We start from the raw sequence: 27,276 nt of genomic DNA on the forward strand, positions 1-27,276 counted from the left end.
AGACTTTGGCTGCGCCCGCCGCCCCAGTGAGCCCCACATTCCCGCGGACGGCTTCGCGGGCGCGGATCGGCGGGACCCGGGCGCCCGCGAGGAGGTCGGCGCAGCCCGGTCCCACCCCGAGCGCGGGAGCCGGCGGGGCAGATCAGCGCGTCCCTATTGGCAGGTCAGTGAGGGGCTCCCGACGCCGCCCGTGAGCAGTCGCAGGGGAGTGGGCGCCGGGGACGCCCCGGAAGGGGGCTCGCCCTCTGCCACGGGCGCCCTGTCTCCTCTCCTGGGGCGGCCTCGGGTCGCGGAGGCTCCGCTCCCTCCTGAGCCGCCTCGCAAACTCTCCCCGGCTCTCCGCGGTTTGGCTCCTTGCTCTGGACACCCCCGAATTTGTCCCCTTCGTGCCGGCTCCGTCCTTACTGCCCGCTAGCAGCCTCCGCTGCCCGGCTCTCCCTGTTCTTGGGGTGACTTCATGGGGCTACAGTAGGACGCAATGTCCTTGGTCCCGGGATGACCCGCTTCTGTCCCGGACGCAGGGAGCCGGGGAGGTCTGCCCTCGCGTCTGCCGCTGCAGAGGTTGACTGATTTCCCTGTGCAAGTGCAGACAGTTCTGCACTTTGCGGAGCGTGTCTCTGGGTGCATTCTGGTTATTCCTGCCTTTGTGGTGTGTGCGGTCACGCTTGTGTTTGGCGCCTACCTGGATTTCTGGGGGCCATCCGTCCCTTCCTGGGGACTCGCTGCGCGCACACTGACAGCCGCTTTGTACCTTACCTTGCTCGCGTGAGTCTCTTCACCTGTCTCCGGTGGCTCCAAATCCGGTTAAGTTCTACCTGGCGCAGAACATCCTGGCGTTCCCCAGCCGTGGTTTCCCGAGCTCTTGGTTGTAGGAAAACGCACCAGCTACCTTTCCCTTTTCCCTGATCTGATGAGACGCTGGAATCCTGCGTTTCCCTGCCGAGGTGCATGCATCATGGGCAAATTGTTTGAGTTCTAACTGAGGAGGGAGGTGTGTGATGTGCCGTCCTGCGGGGAGCAGAAGGACCCCTTCATTCACAGAAACATCTTGTTGAGTACCAGACCAGGTTAGCGGGCTGCACCTGCTCGCTTTCCACCGCCAGGCGCCTGGGACCCCGTTGGTCCCGGGTTTGGTGTCAGACTCCAGGGACAGGGTCCGTTTCCTATTGTCCTTCGTTTCCTCTGCCCGTTAAATTTCCTTCGGAAAATTCTCTGCTGAAGTATTAAGCACTTGGGTAGTTCTTTGCGGGGGATAATGGGATCCGATGGCTGCATGACGTCTCGAAGCCATTGCATTTGGTTCAGTCCAGACACCAGGTGCAAAGGGCGGGAAATAGGCAGCGATTACGTCCTGGGCAGTCCCAGGCCGACCTGAGGGACCATGCCTCAAGATCTTTCTTCTCAGGTGCTTTTCACTTTGGATTTTTCAGATTCATTGTCAGACAACTGCCTATCAAGGGGAGAAGAGTCAAGATAAGCAATACTCTTCTTCAAAGGTTTACCTCATAATGCAGTCTTGCAGCCCAATGCATCCTTTAAAAAAAAGGAAAAAAAAAGCAGTATTTAGCCTGTGTTTTAGCTTATTCGTGATCTAGCTCCTAGACATGCTTAAATATGTTTTGTGACTAAACTGCTCTATTTTGCTAAGTATAAAGGCATTTTGCCCCACTCTCACCCCCTGCCACTTACACCCTTTATAATCAGCACATAGCTCATAGGTAATGTGAATGGCTCTTGAAGCGTGTGTTAGTGAGACTGTCTCGCATTGACACCACCCCACAGAGCACGTCCCAGTCACCTTCAAATGCTGGGCATTGTGGGGATGGGGAACCATTTGCCAACCTCTGAAGTATTCTGGGAATAGTGAGTTCCAGAAAATGGGTGGGGTATTCCATTTTTGTGTTTGAAGTTTATTATTTATTTGGCTTATTATTATTATTTTACTATTTTTGATTTCTCTACATAAGGCAAAGTGCTTGAAGAGCTTCACCACACACACATTTACGGTTCTCATTAAAGAAGCCTCACGTAAGGTAAGATCCATTCTGTTCTCCCTGCTGTTGGTTAGTTCAATTCAACAGATTTTACTGGATGTCTGCGATGTAAAGGGATAAATAACAGTATGCTGGTGTGTGGCTTCAAATCTTTCAGAAGGTTTATTTGCAGGCTTCCTGAGTTTCTTTTTTATTTTTCTTTTTTAATGAGGGCAGATGAAGGATGACAGAGCTGATTGGTGAGAATGATTAATCACACTAATCATTAAGTAAACTTGGAGTCATACATTTTTTCTAAGAATGAAAGATTAAGCCATCACAGGCAAAATTCTCTGATTTGGCTTCTACTCTAGATCAAGTCTCAGCCCATTTGATAATATTTCTTCTCTGGGCTTACTCTTCTCCCTGTGCTTGTAAAGTTTGTAGAATTTATATTTAACTGTTTTATATTTAAATATTTTTTTAAGATTTGCTTAGTTATTAGGGAAAAGCAAAAAGTAAAATTATGGCTGAATTTTTGTGTTTTGCTCATTTGGGTTTTTTAAATAGTAATTTAAGAACCTGGAAAATTATGAAAAGCCTTTGACATCAGGCACTGGTGTAGGTCCCACTTGCCTGGCTCCTGGCATCCATGAACCATTCAGTAAACATTTGTTAAATGAAACTAGAAGCTAAAAAGTAGTATGGCAGAAGAATTTTCTTCAAATAGATATATATGGAACATATTGTATAATTACATTACTACATTAATACAAAGCATCACAGACTTAACTTTTATAGACTATTTCATTATTGTTCATAATGACAACTAAGAAAACAATAAAGCCTTCAAGTTAGTTAATGGAATTAGGAAACCCAACAGAGAGGAAGCTCAAATTAAGTGCCTGAGTTGGCAGGATTCCTTTTAGCTAACAGATGTACCTACAGAAATCAAGCCAGAGGCTTGATTTGATTCAGTAGTCCATGATACCCACATGTGGACTAGCCTTTGACACAGAACTGGAAAGTCCATCTGTGCATCCACTGGTCTTTGCAGGTCCAGGGTAGCAGGCTACCGAGCCACATTCTAGGGCCTCGTCACCTCTGATTCTGATTTGTGGCAGATGTCTCTGGGAGAGGGTGCTCTGAGATGCTCAGTCACGTGACATAGAACGCCTTCTTCAAGAGTTCCTTATGAATAGAATCCATGCTCGCATTTGCATTACCAGGAAATAGTTATTATTTAGTCTACACTAAGTTTTGACAACAACAGCCACAAAAAAATGGAGATTCTGAGTAGTCAAGTAGCCATATACAATTTAACAGTATCTCTAAACACGACAGGCACAATCCAGCCAGAACAGTGTCAATATTTCAATCCTCTGAATTCATATCAGAGATACAATTTAACAGTATCTTTAAATACGACATGGCACAATCCAGCCAGAACAGTGTCAATATTTCAATCCTCTGAATTCATATCAGGAACAGGATAGACTGTCATTAATATTTCCTGAGTTCCTAACTTTTAAATTATTATTTATTAAGTTGCATTAAAATGGGAGATCAGTCGGCCCAGACTTATGATTTGTATTATGGGCTTGAACATTGATGCTGATGCTGTTAAAGGCAACAGTGAACAGGTCCGGAAATTGTTAGTCTATAACAGTTGTTAAAAATCGTGACTTAAGAAGTTAACAGCCCTGAATACAAGTTTTGATGGGAAACAAAAGCATAGGTGGTTGTAAGAACCTGTTTCAGACTCAGAAAGACAGGAAGATGACTTAACCATAGTTAAAATACTAAAGTAATTCATTCAGGGAACACTTAACATATAGATTCCCTCCCCAAGGGTAGCCAAGACAGCAGCCTTCCTGATTCATTTGTCACGGTAGTCTAGTACTGATCAACAGTACCTGGCTATCTATCAACTGTTGCCAATTAAGCTGGTTTGGTTCTTACTCGCTTTCAATTTTCCTATGACCAGGATTATAGCAGAGGGATTTATGTTCTCATTTCTTAAATAGAACATTTAGAACATGCTGTAAAATGCAACTGTAACAGAAAGTGCAGTCAAGTCCTATTGGGCAGGTTGACTTACTGGCCTCAGCCTGAGAGTCTTAAACTTTGAAATAAAAGGTACATATGAATCATTTCAAAGGCTTGTGTTAAGTGTATACATTACAAAAAAAGAAGGAAGAGGAGGAAGAGAAAGAGTTCTGGGCTCAAAAATCAGTTATGTTTTCACTGCATAAGCTATAATTAAATTTTATTTCTATTTCTTAATGAAAATACCCATATTGTTCTTCTGATTAAAATTCAATTCATATTCTTTGTACCAACATTCAAATACAGACATACACAAAACAGAATATGAACATATCCATAATGTCACCCGCTAACAAATCACATGTTAACAGCTTGGTGCATAACCTCTTATTTCCTTTAGTTTAGTCTGGTTTGGTTTGGTTTTGCGTGCCTTTAAAATTGTGGATGCATGTGCAGTAGCAGTGGCCGTGCTAGTAGTTTTTTTTTTTTTTTTTTTTTTAAAAACAGAATCATACTATGCACGAGTCTGAAGCTTACTTTTTGACTCTGTCATACATCTTTCCATGCTAGAACATATAATCCTTTTGATTACACCAGAATCCTCCATTTGTATGACTCTTCCATCACTCATTTAACGAATCCTTGACTCATGGTCATCTTGGTAGCTCCAATGTTTAGCTACAGTGTACATCTTTGTGCATGTGCATCTTAAATTTGTCTGATTTTTTTCCCATAGGGTAAATTATCAGAATTCATTATTTATATTATTAGCCTATATGCCATATATTTTTGGGTAAAAAAGGAAGCACTCAATAATTCATCCAACAAGTGGTAGATATTCCCCACTGTGACCCAGAGTGTCTTCTATATGCCCAACATTATTTTTTGCACTTAAATAACAATTTCTATTGCTGTTTAATATTCACAGAGAAAACATACAAGTCATAAGTACATAATTTATGATTTATGTGTTCAACTTGAACACACTCATATAAATGGAATCCAGGTCAAAAAATAAAATATTTACCAATCCCCTCCCTTTGTGCTCTTCACGTGCCTTGGCAACCAACTGATTATTCTAACAATTACTCACGAGAAAGTCCTTCGTGAGTTTGTTGACCTTGGTTTTCACAGTCGAGTGCTAAATTATGGGAACCAAGCCTTTGAGATTGACAGTGGAATGCTGACTGATGCTTCTCAGACCTTCAAGGACTCCTTGTCAACAAAGTTGGCCTGGTTCAGCTGAATTAGTTTCCAAGATCCTTCATTCTGTCCTCTTATCACTTTATCATCCCTAGCAATTTGGTCTTATATTTATCCATTCGATCCCACTTAGCTTATATTTGGATTGATATGATAAACTTTCAATAACAAGAGAAACTGAGTAACTTGTTTTTTATTAGATTTCCTCTTGTTGGCCACCCAGCTCAGATGAGTATAGATGGATTTAGAGTTGGAAAAGGAATCCTGGGCTCTCAGTTTGTGGTTTCTGTCTCCAGCTGTCTCCTTCTGCCATCCTTTGTCTTAAGGAGTACAAATAATGACCTTCAAAATTTACGTAACTTTTGGAGACCTCAGTTTCTTGATTATTAAGGACTTCCACCTCCTCGATTCTATGAAAAACGTTCTCCTTTAATGTTGTGGTTGTTGTTTCTTGTTGGGTTTTTGTTTTGGTATGGTTAGATTGGTTTTTTCATAGAGGAAAGTTAATATTGAGTGACCGTAAGGAGAGACAGAATGAGTTAGATACATGAAAAGTGTTTTAAGTTAGTTCCACAATGAATGAGAAGAGAAAATATTTGCTTCTTTTCTGCCCATGTGTTTTCATTCCTTGTGTTATTTTTCTAAGAAGCTGTTATTTTCTAAGTTTCCTAGCAGAATACTGCTGATACTGATCACTCTCAGGCCGAGCACAATAGTGAGCACAATACTGATCACTGCTCACATCACCACGGCTATGATCTAGACAAAATGCTACTCAAAGTAAAGTTCACGCACCAGTGCCAGCCCTTGAATTGTTAATTACTCATTCACCATGAGAGATGGAACTTGAGTCAGAATATAAATCAAGTAAGGCACTAAGCACACTTTTTAGTTTAGATGGCTATTTTGGTGGTAAGACCTTCTTGATGAAGGAAGCATTGCTTTGCAAGTTCCTCTTCTCACAAGGACTCGTAACCCATATATTCCTGAGGGAGCCAAGTGGCTACTCTGAGTGGCATTGATCTCTAATGTGGGGCTTTGTAGTTAAATTGAGAAATTTATAAAAATGTAAACATTTTCTCCTTCTGTACTGATTTTCTATTGAAATTGGGGTCTTTTTGAGGGGAAGGTGTGTTTATCCTTGAGATAGAGTGACTAACACCACCATGGTACATGATGTTGCTGAATGCAGTAAATTATAATACCCTTCCCTACAATGATCAACGTATTGTCCTTGACCCTTTTTATCTCCACAGACGAGCACAGGGACAAAGGTTGTGATTATAAGGGACTTGGTAATTTTCAAAGGATGGGATTATCATAGAATTTAACTTAACACTTTAAATAAAAAACAATGCATCTTACTTCCACATCCAGTCACATCTTCACTGACTCACTGTGGTAAACTCCCTTTCGATTTTTATTGTGCTCTTCAGAATACATTCGTTCCAACCACTCAGCTATGTTCATGATAATGTATTTCAGTATTAACAGCAGATTCCTCCATCCTTTCCTCAGTTATCCTGGTGGACACTTGATTCAATAAAATATTTGTTGAATATTGTTGAGAGACACAATCGTTTGATAAAAGTATGGTCAGAGTTTCCTCTGGAGCCTGGAACTATTAATTTTATTGCCATAACTAAAATATTTATAAATTTAGTGAGTGTTCATAATTTTTCTTTACTATTGAATAATTACCCTTTGACTAATCAATATGAATTAATACAAGATCATGTATTCATTCATTCATTCAATAAATATTATCATGCAACCAAAAATAGAACAAATAGGGACTACCTCTCCAAGAAGCTTCAAGTTTCTTCATTCCTTTATCCTTTCAATCCTGCAACCATCCAACAAATACTTATTGAGCATCTTTATACCAGAAACTGTGCTGAATCATGGATAGAAAGATGAATCCTTGGATAGACCTTCAAGATGGAGGAGGGGTAAGACGCGGAGATCACCTTCCTCCCCACAGATACAGCAGAAATACATCTACATGTGGAACAACTCCTACAGAACACCTACTGAACGCTGGCAGAAGACCTCAGACCTCCCAAAAGGCAAGAAACACCCCACGTACCTGGGTAGGGCAAAAGAAAACAGAAAAGATAGAGACAAAAGAATACGGATGGGACCTGCACCTCAGGGAGGGAGCTGTGAAGGAGGAAAGATTTCCATACACTAGGAAGCCCGTTCACTGGCGGAGACTGGGGGTGGTGGTGGGGAAGCATTGGAGCCACGGAGGAGAGCGCAGCAACAGGGGTGCAGAGGGCAAAGCGGAGAGATTCCCACACAGAGAATCGGTGCCAACCAGCACTCACCAGCCCGAGAGGCTTGTCAGCTCACCCACCGGGGCGGGCGGGGGCTGGGAGCTGAGGCTTGGGCTTTGGAGGTCAGATCCCAGGGAGAGGACTGGGGTTGGCGGTGTGAACACAGCCTGAAGGGGGCTAGTGCGCCACAGCTAGCTGGGAGGGAGTCCGGGACAAAGTCTGGAGCTGCCGAAGAGGCAAGAGGCCATTATATTGGGGTGCGCGAGGAGACGGGATTCAGAGCGCCGCCTAAAAGATCTCCAGAGACGGGCGTGAGCCGTGGCTATCAGCGTGGACCCCAGAGACAGGCATGAGATGCTAAGGCTGCTGCTGCAGCCACCAAGAAGCCTGCCTGTGTGCAAGCACAGGTTACTTTCCACACCTCCCCTCCCGGAATCTGTGCAGCCCGCCACTGCCAGGGTCCCGTGATCCAGTGACAACTTCCCCAGGAGAACGCACAGTGCGCCTCAGGCTGGTGCAGTGTCACACCAGCCTCTGCCGCCGCAGGCTTGCCCTGAACTCCGTACCCCTCCCTCCCCCCAGCCTGAGTGAGCCAGAGCCCCCAAATCAGCTGCTCCTTTTTTTCTTTCTTTTTTTTTTTTTTAAATTAGGTTGTTTATGTGAAATCTTTGTTTTTAATGTAGGCTCTTATCACTATAAACTTCCCTCTTACTACTGCTTTTGCTGTGTCCTATTTTTTAAAAATTAATTATTTATTTATTTTTGGCTGTGTTGGGTCTTCGTTTCTGTGCGAGGGCTTTCTCTAGTTGCGGCGAGCAGGGGCCACTCTTCATCGCAGTGCGCAGGCCTCTCACTATCGTGGCCTCTCTTGTTGCAGAGCACAAGCTCCAGACGCGTAGGCTCAATAGTTGTGGCTCGTGGGCCTAGTAGCTCTGCGGCATGTGGGATCTTCCCAGACCAGGGCTCAAACCCGTGTCCCCTGCATCGGCAGGCAGATTCTCAACCTCTGTGCCACCACGGAAGCCCCAGCTACTCCTTTAACCCCATCCTGTCGGGCACAGAACAGACACCCTCAGGTGATCTACACGCAGAGGCGGGGCCAAATCCAAGCTGAACCCCAGGAGCTGTGTGAACAAAGAAGAGAAAGGGAAATCTCTCCCAGCAGCCTCAGGAGCAGCGGATTAAATGTCCACAATCAACTTGTTGTACCCTGCATCTCTGGAATACCTGAATAGACAACAAATCTTCCCAAAATCGAGGCGGTGGACTTTGGGAGCAAATGTAGACTTGGGGTTTGCTTTCTGCACCTAATTTGTTTCTGGTTTTATGTTTATCTTAGTTTAGTATTTAGAGTTTATTATCATTGGTAGATTTGTTTATTGAGTTGGTTGCTCCCTTCCTTTTTTTTTATATATAGATATATGTTTCCTTTTTCTCTTTTTGTGAGTATATATGTGTATGCTTCTTTGTGTGATTTTGTCTGTATAGCTTTGCTTTTACCATTTTTCCTAGGGTTCTGTCTGTCCTTTCATTTTTTTTTAGTATAGTTTTTAGCGCTTGTTATTATTGGTGGACTTGTTTTTTGGTTTGGTTGCTCTCTTCTTTCTTTCCTTCTTTTTTTATTACTTTTTAATTTTTTTAATTTTTAATACTTAAAAAATTTTTTTATTTTAATAACTTTTATTTTATTATATTTTATTTTTTTCTTTCTTTATTTTTTTCTCCCTTTTCTTCTGAGCCATGTGGCTGACAGGGTCTTGGTGCTCTGGCTGGGTGTCAGGCCTGAGCCGTTGACGTGGGAGAGCTGAGTTCAGGACATTGGTCCACCAGAGATCTCCCGGCTCCACGTAATATCAAACAGTGAAAGCTCTCCCAGAGATCTCCATCTCAATGCTAAGACCCAGCTCCACTCAACGACCAGCAAGCTACAGTGCTGGACACCCTATGCCAAACAACTAGCAAGATACGAACACAGCTCCACCCATTAGCAGAGAGGCTGCCTAAAATCATAATAAGGCCACAGACACCCCCAAAACACACCACCAGACCCAGTCCTGCCCACCAGAAAGACAAGATCCAGCCTCATCCACCAGAACACAGGCACCAGTCCCCTCCACCAGGAAGCCTACACAACACAATGAACCACCCTTAGCCACTGGGGGCAGACACCAAAAACAACGGGAAATATGAAGCTGCAGCCTGCAAAAAGGAGACCCCAAACACAGTAAGTTAGGCAAAATGAGAAGACAGAGAAACACACAGCAGATGATGGAGCAAGGTTAAAAACCCACCAGGCCAAACAAATGAAGAGGAAATAGACAGTCTACCTGAAAAAGAATTCAGAGTAATGATAGTAAAGATATCCAAAATCTTGGAAATAGAATGGAGAAAATACAAGAAACGTTTAACAAGGAGCTAAAAGAACTAAAGAGCAAACAAACAATGATGAATAACACAATAAATGAAATTAAAAAATTCTCTAGAAGGAATGAATAGCAGAATAACTGAGGCAGAAGAACGAATAAGTGACCTGGAAGATAAAAGAGTGGAAATAACTACCACACAGCAGAATAAAGAAAAAAGAATGAAAAGAATTGATGACAGTCTCAGAGACCTCTGGGACAACATTAAACGCACCAACATTCGAATTATAGGGGTCCCCAAAGAAGAAGAGAAAAAGAAAGGGACTGAGAAAATATTTGAGGAGATTATAGCTGAAAAATTCCCTAATATGGGAAAGGAAATAGTCAATCAAGTCCAGGAAGCGCAGAGAGTCCCATACAGGACAAATCCAAGAAGAAACACACCAAGACACATATTAATCAAACTACCAAAAATTAAATACAAAGAAAAAATATTAAAAGCAGCAAGAGAAAAACAACAAATAACATACAAGGGCATCCCCATAAGCTTAACAGCTGATCTTTCAGCAGAAACTCTGCAAGCCAGAAGGGAGTGGCAGGACATATTTAAAGTGATGAAAGGGAAAAACCTACAACCAAGATTACCCAGCAACGATCTCATTCAGATTTGACAGAGAAATTAAAACCTTTACAGACAAGCAAAAGCTAAGAGAATGCAGCACCACCAAACCAGCTTTACAACAAATGCTAAAGGAACTTCTCTAAGCAGGAAACACAAGAGAAGGAAAAGACCTACAATAACAAACCCAAAACAATTAAGAAAATGGTAATAGGAACATACATATCGATAATTACCTTAAATGTAAATGGATTGAATGCTCCAGTCAAAAGACGTAGACTGGCTGAATGGATACAAAAACAAGACCCATATATATGCTGTCTACAAGAGACCCACTTCAGACCTAGAGACACATACAGAGTGAACGTGAGGGGATGGAAAAATCTATTCCATGCAAATGGAAATCAAAAGAAAGCTGGAGTAGCAATTCTCATATCAGACAAAATAGACTTTAAAATAAAGACTATTAGAAGAGACAAAGAAGGACACTACATAATGATCAAGGGATCAATCCAAGAAGAAGATAGAACAATTGTAAATATTTATGCACCCAACATAGGAGCACCTCAGTACATAAGGCAAATGCTAACAGCCATAGAAGGGGAAATTGACAGTAACACAATCATAGTGGGGGACTTTAACACCCCACTTTCACCAATGGACAGATTATCCAAAATGAAAGTAAATAAGGAAACACAAGCTTTAAATGATACATTAAACAAGATGCACTTAATTGATATTTATAGGACATTCCATCCAAAAACAACAGAATACACATTCTTCTCAAGTGCTCATGGAATATTCTCCAGGATAGATGATATCTTGGGTCACAAATCAAGCCTTGGTAAATTTAAGAAAATTGAAATCATATGAAGTATCTTTTCCGACCACAACGCTATGAGACTAGATATCAATTACAGGAAAAAATCTGTAAAAAATACAAACACATTGAGGCTAAACAATACATTACTAAATAACCAAGAGATCACTGAAGAAATCAAAGAGGAAATCAAAAAATACCTAGAAACAAATGACAATGAAAACACGACAACCCAAAACCTATGGGATGCAGCAAAAGCAGTTCTAAGAGGGAAGTTTATAGCAATACAATCTTACCTCAAGAAACAAGAAACATCTCAAATTAACAACCTAACCTAACACCTAAAGCAATTAGAGAAAGAAGAACAAAAAACCCCCAAAGTTAGCAGAAGGAAAGAAATCATAAAGATCAGATCAGAAATAAATGAAAAAGAAATAAAGGAAACAATAGCAAAGATCAATAAAACTAAAAGCTGGTTCTTTGAGAAGATAAACAAAATTGATAAACCATTAGCCAGACTCATCAAGAAAAAAAGGGAGAAGACTGAAATCAATAGAATTAGAAATGAAAAAGGAGAAGTAACAACTGACACTGCTGAAATACAAAGGATCATGAGAGATTACTACAAGCAACTATATGCCAATAAAATGGACAACCTGGAAGAAATGGACAAATTCTTAGAAAAGCACAACCTTCTGAGACTGAACCAGGAAGAAATAGAAAATATAAACAGACCAATCCCAAGCACTGAAATTGAGACTGCGATTAAAAATCTTCCAACAAACAAAAGCCCAGGACCAGACAGCTTCACAGGTAAATTATATCAAACGTTTAGAGAAGAGCTAACACCTATCCTTCTCAAACTCTTCCAAAATATAGCAGAGGGAGGAACACTGCCAAACTCATTCTACGAGGCCACCATCACCCTGATACCAAAATCAGACAAAGATGTCACAAAAAAAGAAAACTAAACGCCAATATCACTGATAAACATAGATTCAAAAATCTTCAACAAAATACTAGCAAACAGAATCTAACAGCACATTAAAAGGATCATACACCATGATCAAGTGGGGTTTATCCCAGGAATGCAAGGATTCTTCAATATATGCAAATCAATCAATGTGATGAAACATATTAACAAGTTGAAGGAGAAAAAAACCATATAATCATTTCAATAGATGCAGAAAAAGCTTTTGACAAAATTCAACACCCATTTATGATAAAAAAAAAACCCTCCAGAAAGTAGGCATAGAGGGCACTTAACATAATACTGACAGAAGCTGGCTCGAACTCACACCGTTATTGCAGCAGAGGGAAGGGATATAGCAAATCTCACATGCAGTCTTACATTTTCTACCCAGAAGTGACACATGTCACTTTTCCCCAAATTTTATTGGTCAAAACAAGTTATGCGGCCACCCTAATTTCAGAGGGGGTGGAAACACGCAGCCCTACAACATACCTGGACAGAGGGAAGAACGGCAGAAACATATGAACATCACCAAGGACCATAGGTCTCAAATTTATCCCTCTTTTACCTCCAACCTCCCCAGAGAGAAGAAATGTAATGAACATAAAATTTGGAGACATGGGGATATAGATTTGAATGCCAGTCCTGCTTCTATGTGGCTGGGTAGCCTTGGGCAAGCTTTTAAATTCTCTGATCCTTAATTTTCTCATTGGTTAAAGAAAGGTGAGGGATAATAATAACTAGAGTAAAGAGCTGTGAAGATTAAAGAATATACACCTGCACCATGCACACACACACACACACACACAACTAGTATATGCTTTTATTTAATACATATCGGCTGCTGTCATTCATTTTGTTGTTGTTTTTCCAAACTAGTTTGTCTGGACATTCCTTCTCCTACACAAGCATCCCGGGTCCACCTTTCCCTGCCTGTCATGTTCTGTTCCCATTCCACAATCATTTGGGGATGCTCCCACCATCCCCTCCCCTCTACTTCCCACCACTCTTCTGGCAGGATGTGCCCCCCTACATCCAGGGTCATCCAGGGCACATGACTGAAATAAAAGAGAACTTAGATGTAAGAGCAGTGAGTGACGTGTGAACGTGTGTTTCTGACCAAGGCTATTCCTACAATTGAATAAAAAGCACAGGGCACACAACCTTAAAGGGTAAGGTGAAGAGTACAACCCTGATAAAGGACAAAGCCAAAGTCTGTTAAATCTTGTTTAAGATACTCATGATTTCCATGAGTAAAACCATATTTATTTATATTTTTTAAAAGAATGTGTAACTCTTTCATATAGGTCATCAGTATAGCAGTCTGTTTTCTATAAATAATTACTCATTATTTTCCAATTTGACCTCCTTGCATTTCTAAGTTGAAATACATTCTGGGAGAATCTGAGCCTACACTTGTTTACTGCATCCATATTGTCTTTGACAGATTCTGGTCTTGAGTTGTTATCTCATATGACAACAGGCTGTTGGGGAATTGATTTCCTCCCACACTTGATAGCCTGCCATGTCATTTTGTTCCATGTTACAAGGAACATGTAGACATTCTCTTTGTTAGCCAGACTTTTGAGTTCATTGTACTGCCTGAGAGAGAGGGAGTGAGAGAGAGAGAGAGAGGATGCATGCGAGAATATTAAGGCAAGCTCTGCTGCTCTGTTCACACAAAGGATTAGCAGGACTGTGGGAAATCCCACATGGGAACTTGCTTTCCTGATGAAGGACACAATGTCCTCTTTTCTGTCTTCTGCCGTCCCTGGTAAACCTGGAAGTCCTGGTAGAAGAATAATTTCAGAGCCATGAGAGATCACTTTGTCTCCTTATAGGGTTGGTGTTCTATGTAACCTCTGCCTAAAATCTGACTCATCTGGTACTCATCAATTTAGGGTACCTACCTAGAGCCTCAGTCAGATGATTGCTGATGACTGATGAAGAGCACTGTTAATATCAATGCTCCATATTTTCTTTTCATTTGCAGCTGCATTTTGCAACAACTAGATTTTCTTAAAATTGTTTATTGGCTCCTATTTCAAAAGATACTGGACCCTGGACTGTAAGAGAGCTCATGTGGTTGGGTTTAGCCTCTTGCCACACTAGAGGATTCACCCAAACCAGGGCAGTCAGAGAGGTGGTTGCTAGTTTAAGAGTTGTACGGAGTGTGAGTTCTTTAATCTGCTGGACTTGGTGTTTGAAGACTGTTTGGCGCTTACTGCCTAAATCAAGTCTCCCACTTGTACTGTGTTTATTTGCTGCTGTTGTTTCCTTCAGGCCCTGTGTGGAAGCTGGAGCTCACTGGCTATTGGGGGATCTCAGTGAGCTTCCCCAGAGTCCACCTACACATTAGTCCTCATTAGAAGACAACTCTCTCTCGAACCTTGAGGGCATTTTGCTAAGTGAAATAAGTCAAACCAAGAAAGACAAATACCACACGGTCTCACTTATATGTGGAATCTAAGGAAACCAAAAACAAAAAAACAAGCTCATAGATAGAACTGATTGGAGGGGGGTAGGGTGTGTGTGAAATGGGTGAAGGTGGTCAAAAGGTACAAATTTCCAGTTATAAAATAAATAAGTCATGGGGATATAACATACAGTATGGTGACTATAGTTAATAATACTGCATTGTATATTTGAAGTTAAGACAGTAGATCTTAAAAGTCCTCACTGCAAGGAAAAAAAATTTAACTATGGATGGTGGCAGATGATGACTTATTGTGGTGATCATTTTGCAGTATACAAATATCAAGTCATTATGTTGTACACCCCAAACTAATACAATGTTATATGTCAATTATATCTCAATTTTTTAAAAAGAAAGAAAACTACTCTCTCTTGACTCAAGATGACTCCAAAGCCCCTCCCTTTGACTGGGTATTTAAACTGCAAGAAAGATATCCTTGGCTTCCTCTGAAGATGACTGATGATGGAAGATGAACATAACTGGATCCCATGATCCTGGAGGCCCAGATTGAGATTCAGACCAGTGGATGCTGGCAGAGTGAAGTCATGAGCAAGGCTGGCTAGCCAGTCACCATTCCTGGTCTTCAGGCAGCATCTCCCACCACCATGGACCCAGTGCCCTTGGGCATATTAAACCTCCTCTAACTTATTCTCTGATGCTTCACCTCCTGTACCTGTGGATTAGTGGGCATGATGGTAGCAGCAAATACTTGAACTTCTCCAATGCCCATGGGAGAATCAAGCTTAATCAGTGTATTTCTTTAGAAGCTTCTAACCTTTTGGCTGCCTTACTGCATATTATACTAAGCATATTTCTTAATATCCTTGGGGATAAATAATTTTTCCCCAAGTTGTATGTTGAAAAACTCCAATCCTACTGAAAAGTTGCAAGCATAATAACAATGGACACCTATATATCCTTTAACTAGACTAATCAGTTGTTAACCTTTTAACACATTTGCTTTATCATCTTTTCTGTATGTATATGTGTATGTGTACTTATTTACTTTGGCTGAACCATTGGTTAGCTGCTGAAACTGTGACACTTTATAGTTACATACTTTGAACATGTACTTCCTAATAACAAGAACATTCTCCTATATCACACTTAGGAAATTTAATATTGATATAATGCAATTATCCAATGTACAGTCTATGTCCAGATTTCCCCCGTTATCCTAATAATGTCCTTTATAACAATGTTGTTTTTTCTTTTAATTGGTCCAAGGATCTTTCATCACATTAGAGGATAAATCTTGAAATCTGCATCCTACTTTTTCTTCTCTGATTATTCATCTGACTACTAAATAATGTAATATGGCCAAAACTGTATGTAACCAGAACTTAGCCTGCCTAAGCTGCCAATTACTAAGCATTATTCTTTTTAAATATACATTTCATTATGGAAAGCATCATCATACATTGACTGCCAGCCATGGAAGAATGAGAGAACTTATTTAGCAAAATTCATATGTATGAATTATGCTAAGCACTGGGCTAATATCCAGAAGGGATAGGCAACGTATACACTATGTAATCAACTAAGGTTCTATTTGTAGTTGTATTATGACGGACGATGGCTCATTATTTCAAGTAAACACTATGCCTTGGTTAAAAATGTCATCATGTAGATGACTCCAAGAGCTTGAGTCCCCGCTGGGAAATGCAAGATTTAAAACCCTTATACATACTTGTCATATTCCAATCCATTTCTAAGGAATAGGCTACAAAACATCTTAGTTTAAACAAATACATGACTATAGTTGTCAATAGAGAAATATAAATAGTGACCTGTTTCATTAATTTGCTAATACTGAAGTTCTTTTTAGACAACCTATGTCATCACTTTTTTTTTTCCAAATTGTACATGTACATGTTATTTTATAGATAGAGAATGGGTATTAGTTTTTGGCATATTCTTAAGTGCAAAATTAGAGAGGTGGATATATTAGATAATTTATGTTCCTCTCTTCCATATGCCTCAATTCTCAAGATATTTTAAGTGGAAATTAAGTTTGGGGTTTAAGTTATGGAGTGAATGAAACATTTACTACAGATCCATTCTTATGTTGAAAATTTACAAGACAAATGAATATTTACAAGAGAACATACACAAAACAATAGACATTTACAGAAACATACACAAACAGAAAGGTTTTCACTGAACACATTAACCTGGATGCCAATGGGAGATGAAGGGAAATGGAGTGAGGAATTCAGAGAAAGAGGGATCAGTGGTGACAATTAGCCACAAACACAGTAATATGTATTTAAAGAGGGAGGTAACAGTAGAAACAAGAAAAGAAGGAGTGGCATTTGTCGGGAGTCGTACAAGCTCTCTTATTTTCTTCTTATACTGTGTGGCACCAGTGGCCCATGGCTGCCCAATTCTGAGGAGTCTGCTTAAATGTAGGGTGGACTTCATCAAATGCTTATAGAAAACCCATATTTCCAAGCTCTTCCCTGTTTCCTTAGAGGCACCCAAAGGCCTCTGGAGCGTGAGAGAGTAGACTGGGGATACCTTGTGGTCTACCTATAAAGGTTTCAAAAATAGAGTTATGACAATCACAAAATTAAGTTTACGAGAACAAAATCTTTCCACGTATCATACTCTATAAGGAGACTGTTAAGAGCATTTCCTGATTGGACAAAAACTATATTTGATACAAATTATTTTAACTGTGGAGACAGAATGAAAGACAATGGAAAAGGAGGAAACACCATTCTCCAACCAGAGCATGGTTGAATGAGAATTTTCAAAAACATGTCTAGTATAATTAAAAATAAGCAAGCTTTTGTGTATACTAATGCTATAATTTAACCATTTCTAGCTGCTCCAAGAATAAAGAGTATTTTTTCTTACTACTTTTCTAAAATATTAGAAATGATCGAAGCTGAGTGGAGGGAGAGAACTGAACCCAAAAGTCCTCCTTAAAAATGCTGTAACATCTTGAAAGGTTGATCTTTCTTCTTAACCATCTTTCTTCACACTGATTCATTTCAACCTTGCCTATGATCCTCAAGTCATTATTTCTTTGGCTGTTTGTTTTTTTCTCTAAATCAAGTGTTTAGCCAATAGCCTTTTCTCCTGCTCCCTAAAAATGACTTTCATTGTTTTGCTACTTCTTAACCAGTGCAGGCTTCCTTCAACCTTTAAGCTGCCACTTCTCTCATTTTGATTTAGACTAAGTGTGTTAACCAAGATGGGTCCAGTTTCCCCAAAGTGCAGGACAGAGCCCTCCTTGGTCTTTTCTAGACATCATAAAACAATCATGATACTATGCCTAGAACTGGTTTTATATTTGACCTTTTTATCCAGAAAATTATCCACTTAAACTCTTTTTCTAAGGGAGTATCATTTTAAAATAATTATTCTTACTAAGGCAGTGATTTGGACATAAAATCTTCACAAGAAATTTAGATACAGCAAAAATTTATTAAGAATAATAGTTTGATTTCCCCAGGAAAACACTGCTATATAAATGCAAGGGAAGTCATATCTATCAATATAATTACTTTTTAGGCTATACAAAGATAAGATGGTCAAAACAGTTACATTCCCTTCTGAAATACTTTCTTGTGTGTGTGTGTGTGTGTGTGTTTTGTAGCTTTACTCAATCTACACTGTTTTACATGTCAAGAAATGTATATTCTGAGTGTCTGTGGATTATACCTTATGCGGATAACTAACTTTTAAAAATTAGGACAAAATAATTAGTCTAACAGAAAAGTATTCTGAATATAATATAATTATTTTGCTGAGCCTGAGGCTAATCCAGAGAGATAAAAGTCATCACCAAGGTAAAGAGAGATAATAAGAGATTGGACTGAATCCAAAGCCACCTAATGACCTACCCTAGAGATTGACATTTAACATAAATCACAGATACCAAGCTGTTACTTTGACATTTCTTTAATTTTCACCAAAGTGCCATAAAAAAGTTCTGATTACATTTTCTGATCATTCTTTGGAACCCCAGATAAAGATGACTGTTCATTTTAATTTTTTTGGCTGCCATTGTCCAGTCTAGACCATGAATTCCAGGGCTTATTCAGAATCTTCATCTCTCCACACTTCCTTTCATGAGATGGTTCTCGAACCCTATGAGACAGCAGATAGACTCAGTTTTGTTTTTTTTTTTTTTTTTTTTTTTTTTTTTTTTTGCGGTATGCGGGCCTCTCACTGTTGTGGCCTCCCCCGTTGCGGAGCACAGGCTCCGGACGCGCAGGCCCAGCGGCCATGGCTCACGGGCCCAGCCGCTCCGCGGCATATGGGATCCTCCCAGACCGGGGCACGAACCCGTATCCCCTGCATCGGCAGGCGGACTCTCAACCACTGCGCCACCAGGGAGGCCCTAGACTCAGTTTTTTTCTTTACTTGCTTTTGTTTTTTATTGTGCTGATACAGGGAATCACAGTGAGATTCTACTCATTTTCACACAAAATTCTTCTCTCAAAGCATTGTATTGGGCCTCCCTGGTGGCGCAGTGGTTGAGAGTCCGCCTGCCGATGCAGGGGAAACGGGTTCGTGCCCCGGTCTGGGAGGATCCCACATGCCGCGGAGCGGCTGGGCCCGTGAGCCATGGCCGCTGGGCCTGTGCGTCTGGAGCCTGTGCTCCGCAACGGGAGAGGCCACAACAGTGAGAGGCCCACATACCGCAAAAAAAAAAAAAAAGCGTTGTATTGATTAAGTAGGAGCAATTCTCAAACAGGCGAATATATGGATGGACTTAATCAGCTCTGAATAAGCTTAGTAGTCAGATAATAAACTTTATTTTCATTATTGCAAGCCCAGGGGTAAGTGCTGCCATTGACTGCAAGTCAAGATTTACATTTAGAGAAGAGTGAGTGGCCAGTCTGTATTGTCAGCCCCAATCTTCTCTCACCTAGCACAACCTAAAAGGCGACTAGGCAAGGAGAAAGTGTTAAGGGAAAAGAGAATCATGCAAATTGTAAAGGAAAGCTCAAGGTCTTGTACAAAACACGCTGTTTTCTAAGTAGAACAAAAAGCAGCTGGGCTCAGATGTGACAAGTTCCCTTCTAGATTCTGGAGATGGTAGTTTCTGTATTCTACAGAGAAAGAAACCCAGTGTATCATCTAAAACTATTCATTACATTATACTATTAAATTTTACATGTGTAGACCAGAAAAAGCCTTTACCATATCACGTTAATACTTTATCAAATCGCTGCTAATGGTTTGGGAGACCACCTTTTGGAGGATGACACAGTAGGGCTTGATAAGGATGAAATGTTGGTTTGACATCATAACAGCTAGGGGACTCTGAATAATGTCTGCAAGGGAACAAAGCAGCTTGTCCCAGTTTTCCACAACAACAAAAAACCTTTCAAAGAGTTGTTATTCACATAGAAATGTATTTAAATAAAGGTCAGAAACTCAAGAGATTGCTGCGACAGATTTGAGGTTGACTGTAGGCAGAGTTTTATACACGTTGCATTGTAGAAGTCAAGGCCCTGGCAGAGGCTCTGCCCACAGGCTGGTGGCCAGGGGTCTGGCGATGCTTAGGTGAGAGAACTCAGAGTTGAGGGCTCGTCAGCTCTTCTTCCTTTTACCAAGCAGCAAGGTACACACCAGAGAGTATGCTTTGTTCCTCCAAAACTTTACAGCCCTAGTTACCCCATGGGAAGGAAAGCTTCCATTCTTTCAGAGGAGTCACAGTGGCTGGGCGCTGAGTGACATGGAAGCAGAGACACCCCCCCGCCGCAAGGTCTGACTTATCTGTGCGGTCCCTCCATCTTCCACCCCACTGGGCTCATGGTGAGATTATAGTCATTCCTTGCTCACTTCAGGAGGTGACTGCCTTTTGTAGATTTCTCCTCAGCACAGTTCTTTATTCCAAGAGACAAAGGGAAAGCTGGCGGACCATGAACTTAAACACCTCCACAGATCTTCATTTATAATATTCTGATCTCACTGTCTCATTTTCCTTTCTCAAAAATCACTTTCTGAGAATGGCTCAGAAAAAAAGCAACACAATCCCCACATGGTGTCAGGTGCTACCTGAAATGAGAGTCTGCTGTCGCTGCCCCTAGATAGGTCAAGGCTATGCATTTAAGATGAAGTCGCTTTCTTCTTTCCTTTGAACCCAATCTGTTTGGAAGAAACAGCCCAAAAAGCAGCATCCTGAAACACACTTGTTTGATTTTGTTTCCACAGTACCTCCTTGGGCCTCATTCACACTGTCCCAGTGCCTAAACACATACAATTTGGATCGTCCTCAGCATTTTACATAGACTGTCAAAACATTCACCAGAGAGAAAGAAGATTTATCAAGTTTTAAAACATCTATAAGAAAATGAGAACTAATGTCATCAAATTAAAATGATTTCTAACACTGCATATGCTCTATTGTTTCAGAGTAGAAGAGTGAAATGAAATTCATAGATCTGTCATTTTAAATTAAGAAGTATTCTGGAAGTAACATTAAATCTAAAGTATTGGGGGAGGATGTTTAGAGAAGATACTTAATTGTGAAATGTCAAATAAGGACACAAGGTTTCATCTGTTCATTTCTACCATCTTCCAATGTCACTTGGAAGACCAGATGCTTTCCCCAAATCTTAACCTCATTTGCTAGAAACTATTCCATAGACATTTGAGGCTCACAGTGGGTTTTTGTCTGAAAGAAGGTGATCTTCAGGATGTGAAAAGTACTCTTGGAATATTTATACTGTAAAGAGATAACTTTGTTTTAGCAAGTGGTCTGGCAGCCAGTTGTGAGCCCTGCCACTGAATTGCCAGTGACATTATCTGTGCCTCCAACCTCACCTCCAGAAAATGATACAGTTCTGGGTAGCGAAGGTGGTTTTAGAAAAATCAGCCAATTCCAGCTGAATCGATGACCTGCACGTGTCAGAATTATTGGACTAGCAGAGACCTGGAAGTTCCTCTAGTCTTTCTAGGCATTGAGAAAGAACTGTCTACCGGCCCTTTACTTGGATGGCCTTTTATCGTTTTCGAAGTATGATTTTGGACACGGTATCACATCCTAACTTAGGATCTCGTGGAGAGGTATCATTGGACAAATGGGAAAGCTGAAATATCAAGGCTGAACTGTGAGCGCGTTCAAAATAAGTGGCAGGTGGGAACTAATTACCTGAGTCTCGTCATTTTCTCTTCCTACCATATTTGAGGAAACTACGAACGCTGTTCAGGCATGGGTTCTTGTCAGTCCTCTGTCGCTGACTAGCTGTGAACCCTGAGTAAATCACAATTTCTTTGCTGATCGGTTTCTTCACCTGCAAAATGGGAATAATAATTCCTGCTCTACCTCCCTTACAAACTAGTTTGTGTGAGGAGCAACATAAAATGCACAGCCCCTACCTTCCTGCCCATTCCAGAAAAAGAGGATGTAAAATCATTACTACCAAACGATAGGAAAATTGAGACCAGATGGTATAAAGGGTGAGGATGGGCAGAGCTGAAAGTCCTGGCTTATCTTCTAATTAGATACATGTCTTTTGTCAAATCGATCAGCTTCTTTGTTCCCAGTTTCCTCAGCTAGACTTAGGAGGTCTTACCAAAACATCTGGAAGATTTCTTTTGATTCAGCCCATGAGATTCTTTCCTAGTTTTCTTGCCTATACATCATGCTGTCTCTGAGATGCTGCTGTTTTCCCAAAAGATGAGTGGCTAAAGCATTTATGTGCTGTATAAGACAAGGTATTGCCAGATCACTGTAACACATTTGCAGTCCCACTATGATTCTCTCTCTCTCTCTCTCTCTCTCTCTCTCTCTCTCTCTCTCTCTCTCTCTCTCTCTCTCTCTCTTAAGGATTGTTAGGAGCCTGTAGCAGCCTAGTGGAATTAAAATCACCAGGCAAAGTGTAATGAGGACTAGGAGTCAGATTATTTTAGGAAGTGCTAAAACTGCCCGTGGCCTCCTCTGAGGAGCCACTAAGATGATTAGCCTGCTTGACTGCGGACAGGGCAGCCCTCTCAGAAGGGTCCCCTCCTTTCCAGGGATCATTAGTGCCACTCAGCCACAGCCACAGTGGCCACTGTCAGCCCCTCAAGGAATCAGCCACTTAATTAGATTGGGGGAACGAAAGGGAAAGGCAAGTTTTCAAGGTAAAATGCAGGGCAGAGGTTAGGGAAAGGGAAAGCCAGAGCAGAGTGGATATTTTCGCATTAGCGTTTCCCTACATCCGATGCAAGGAAATTGGAAATTTACAACAAAATGATCTAATGCCATAAAGAGTTAGGAAGAGCATCTTTTCTGGATTTGAGGAAAGACAGTCATCCATCGGGAGGGATCATTCTTCCTCAGGCTGCCTCCCTCGCCCCCGCACAAACTAGGCAGAAGCTGGCTATGACTTCCCCAGTCATGGATGCGAGGGTGTCAGAGACACACGGCACCCACCCCCACGCCTGGAGCCTGCAGAATCATGCTCTGCCCCAGGGCTACCTGCCTGATTCAGTCCACTTTGTTTCCAGTGTTCCTCAAAGGGACCCCGTGAGGAGGGGGAACATGGCCAAGAGCATTTCTTTCTCAGCACCCATTCACACACACACACACACACACACCACATACACACAAACACACACAACCCACACACAGTAAACTCATTTTGGCCCAATCTTAACAATTTACAAAGTGCTTCCCTGTCTATTATCTTGATCCCTGCATAACACAGTGAGGGAATGAGAATAGTGAAGCTCAGAAAATGTAGGCAATTTGCCCAACTTCCCAAAGATAAAGGAGAATTCAGGCCTCAAACTTAAATCTCTTGACAGCAAAGCTAGTACTCTTTCTACCATTCAGAGGAAATCCAACCTTTATTCTTCTAAGTTAATCTAAAGGTTTTTTACCCAATGCCTAACATATGCAGAACAAAGTACAGAGGTAGACCTGAAAGAAAAGAAATATGTAGAAATGGCCCCCAAGTTCAAGAAGATATATTTTTATAAACAAATTAGCAAATTATGAAAAGCAAACTTACATGTGCAGTGATTCTCCAAAGCATATTAGAAGGAAATACTGGTCTGGAATTATGCTGGTGGGCTGAAGAGTGCGGGAAATTCATTTTCTGGAGGAGGAAGGTTTGGAGCTAACTTTTGGGGTCCTATTCTCAGAGCATGCACTTGGAGCATCTGTTGAAATCTCAGCAGATGGAACGTATCAGAAATATATTTTCCTTTTTATTTCATTTTTAGTTCCTTGCAGAAACCTGGCACCTAGGGTACTGTGGAGATCAAATAAAAGTGCATTTTTATATCATCATTGGTAATATAAAGACAGAAACATTACTTGTTCCTGGGGAAGTTATTTCATTCTTTTGCCTCCCTGGTGGTTCTTATAATTAAGCCTTTGCTGAAGTGAAAACTGGAAGTGAGATTCAAATGTAATTTTTTCTGAATAATGTACTCAGTTGTTTTGGGTTTTTTGTCTTTGTTTTTGCAGTGATGGACACCTGATACCCTGCTGCCTTTGCTTGGAAACTGAGTTTTGCTGTACTGATTTAACCACCCGCAATGTTTGCTGATGCTATCATGACAAAAAGAATGCTGATTCTGTCCCTGTTGACCCCTGTGTGAAACTGCTTTTCATATACCGTGCATTCTTTGACCTTCCATAAAGATGTCTGAACCTGACTCTTCATCTGTATTCTCGGGGAGTATGGAGAATGGAACTTTCCTCGAGCTATTTCCCACATCCCTGTCCACATCGGTGGACCCGTCCTCAGGCCACCTGTCAAATGTCTACATCTATGTGTCCATATTCCTTAGTCTGTTAGCCTTCTTGCTTCTACTTTTAATCATTGCCCTCCAGAGGCTCAAAAATATCATCTCCTCCAGTTCCTCCTACCCGGAGTATCCAAGCGACGCTGGAAGTTCTTTCACCAACTTGGAAGTCTGCAGTATTTCCTCGCAAAGGTCCACTTTTTCAAACCTTTCCTCCTGAAGAAAATGTAAGAATCCTTCAATGCTGCAGCCCCTCGGGGAGTTTTCCCTCGGGAAGTGTCGCATGAAGTGCGTGCCTCAGGAAAGAAACGCCCATTTTGTTCTTTTCCACTGATTAGACCCAGTTCTCCTTCTCCTTCAGCCCTGATTTCTTTTTCCTGTTCATGATGCTTTTCATTGTGAATGTCGGAGTTGATGCTGACAGAAATGCATGCAAGGTGCAGAATTTCACCCAGACTGCTTGGTGAATCTGGGGCTGGCTTCTTCTCAGTGGGTCAGGCCACCCTGTTGGACACCTGAGGCAGAACTCACCTGAGGCAGCCTAGCAGAGGATGCTGGATCAGGGCTCTGCACTTGGCTTCTCTTACAAAACGGTAAAATCAATGGACTCGGCAGAAACTGGCTAAGTGAAGTCTGAGCAATGTGGAAGATATTATCCATATTTAAAAGATAAAGTGGAAACACCAATTTAAAAAAGGGTCAATTTAGATTTCATGTATAGCATCTCTAAAACTGGGGGCAAAAATATTTTAAATGTTTTCTAAATCACATTTATTGGTGAATTAAGTCATATGTGGAAAAGTTCTGGAAGACTAACTTTTAATAGCAAGACAAATATGTGTTATAATGCCATTTGTAATGTATTTCTGCCGCTTGGGTTTTTACCTACTTATGTTATAGTCATAATGCCCCTACATGGTAGAATTCTTTGTGATAATTGCTGTTGCTATTACTAAGAGAAGCGCCAGAACAGACACCAGGACGTTTATTTTATATCTATGATTCCCATCAATGGAATCACACATATGGAAAATACTCATTTAGTTGTATTTTGTACAGTAATAACTCCTCGCAGTTGTGTATGTTCCTTTATTCAGTTTCACAGTCTTTATAAGTTTAGTGCAGATTATAGTAAGACTCCAAGATGTCAGATGTTTGTTCACTCACATTAGGTTGCAAAACTTAGAAGACTCAATAGCTAATATCCATGTTATTATATACTCCATGAATGTTACAGGTCTCTGATAACTTGTTGTTGTGTGTTAACATAATAGTCTACATTAGGATTCCAGGATGTGGATTTATGTTTAAAATTGTAAACACTCACGTTGGGTAGCTGCTGGGAGCTTAGTGATCCTGGGGCTGCCATACTGTGGTCAGCCAAGCACATCTGAACTCGGGCTTTGTCCGTGAAATGAGCCACACACCTGAACATAGACATGGAATATGGAGGGAATCAAGCTGCCCCTAAAAACCTAACAAAGCAAGCAAACTGTGGCTTCTTAAGAGTAAGAATTTTAATTTAAATTTTAAAATAAATGGTCCATGGTGTAAACACTGAATGTATTCAGCCTACGAAGCCCACTGCATCAACATGCCCCGTCTGCCCATGGCAACTGGATCCTTCTTGTCCAAAACATTTACTAATCTTAAGTGGTGGGCCTTCAAGCCACCCTTTGGTTTGGTTGTGTGGCATCTCCATCCAGAACTGGGATGGGATAAAGAATCCGCCATTTTCGCAGGGTCTATCTTTGTCATTCTAAAATGCTGAGAGAAATGCGGATCGGTAAGCGAGGATCAGAAGGTTTTTTTTTTTTTTTTTTTTTAAATCCATAAGCCTCACTTAAATCAGACCACATTGAAAGGTTTATATATATCAAAAATGTCCTCAAACACCATAAGACCTGCACAGAGTTGCTGCCCTAAAATGTATAATTAGTAAAAATTTTGCCTTTGCTGTCATTTAAAGCATGGCAGTGTGTCAGAATGTTATTATGTAGTATAAATGCTGGACCAGAAAAACTCTGCTATTTTAGACCATTATAGCATTCTGTGTGTGTATGTGTGTGTGTGTGTGTGTGTGTGTGTCTGTACACAACACATTCTCAGAATATATAATATATATATTCACACACTCCCAATTAAGAGTTGTGTGAAAGCTGCACAGGATTACAGAGGCATCTATATTATCACTTTTGCTCTTTGATTAATCTTGTGCTATTTTGGTTACCAAGAAGAAAGGACTTGGATGAACTGATTTTAAAAAATAAAGGAGCAAATTTGCCACACAACAGTACAATCTTAGTATGATCTGTTCTAAGGGGTAACTTTATACTCTTTCCTTCTGGAGGAGATCTAAAGGCTTCTAAAAGTAAAACTAACTTTTAAAAAAAATTTGCAATCACCTCCTCCTCCCCCTGCCATGATGTTTCTAGCTCTCAAGGTTAACTAGAGTGATTGGAAGCAACATTCAAAGATGTAAAATAGGATTTGTCATTCCCAGCTTGTCAGGATAACAGATTGTACAACTTGAGATGAATTTGTGTTAAGAAGTTCAGAAAGGTTAGAAGACTGGTTTATAAATAAAGAAATCAAGCCCACTGAAAGCCTGGCTGTTCTCTTATTGTTTGTTCTCAGTGAGGTGGTCTGCAAGCTTCTCTCCTAGGGAGGCTTTTCCTTCATGTCCTCTCTGAAGCGGGGTCAATAATTAGTGGCCCAAATGTCAGCCTCTCCCCATCTCTGAAGGGTCCCCTCCCTCTGGAGCAGTGAGACCCACACTTCCCTGATCAGAAGAATCACCTGGATGCTTGGGAAAT

At 40.9% G+C, this 27,276-nt stretch overlaps 1 protein-coding gene across 1 annotated transcript; it reads left to right on the top strand.

Annotated features, from left to right (window-relative positions):
- On the top strand, window positions 1-27,051 carry SERTM1 (serine rich and transmembrane domain containing 1). The gene is made up of 3 exons (XM_082602553.1): window positions 1-163; window positions 1,968-2,033; window positions 24,180-27,051. The coding sequence occupies exon 3, from the start codon at window positions 24,357-24,359 to the stop codon at window positions 24,678-24,680; it is 324 nt and encodes a 107-aa protein (XP_082458679.1). The 5' UTR covers window positions 1-163; window positions 1,968-2,033; window positions 24,180-24,356; the 3' UTR covers window positions 24,681-27,051.
- Window positions 27,052-27,276: the final 225 nt, after the last annotated feature.

The sequence above is a fragment of the Mesoplodon mirus genome (genome assembly GCF_964341445.2).
Source record: "Mesoplodon mirus genome assembly, chromosome: 17".
NCBI classification, from domain to species: domain Eukaryota; kingdom Metazoa; phylum Chordata; class Mammalia; order Artiodactyla; family Ziphiidae; genus Mesoplodon; species Mesoplodon mirus.

Bases quoted from the DNA above. Each gene is read 5' to 3' on its own strand.
- SERTM1 (XM_082602553.1), top strand. From the start codon at position 24,357: ATGTCTGAACCTGACTCTTCATCTGTATTCTCGGGGAGTATGGAGAAT.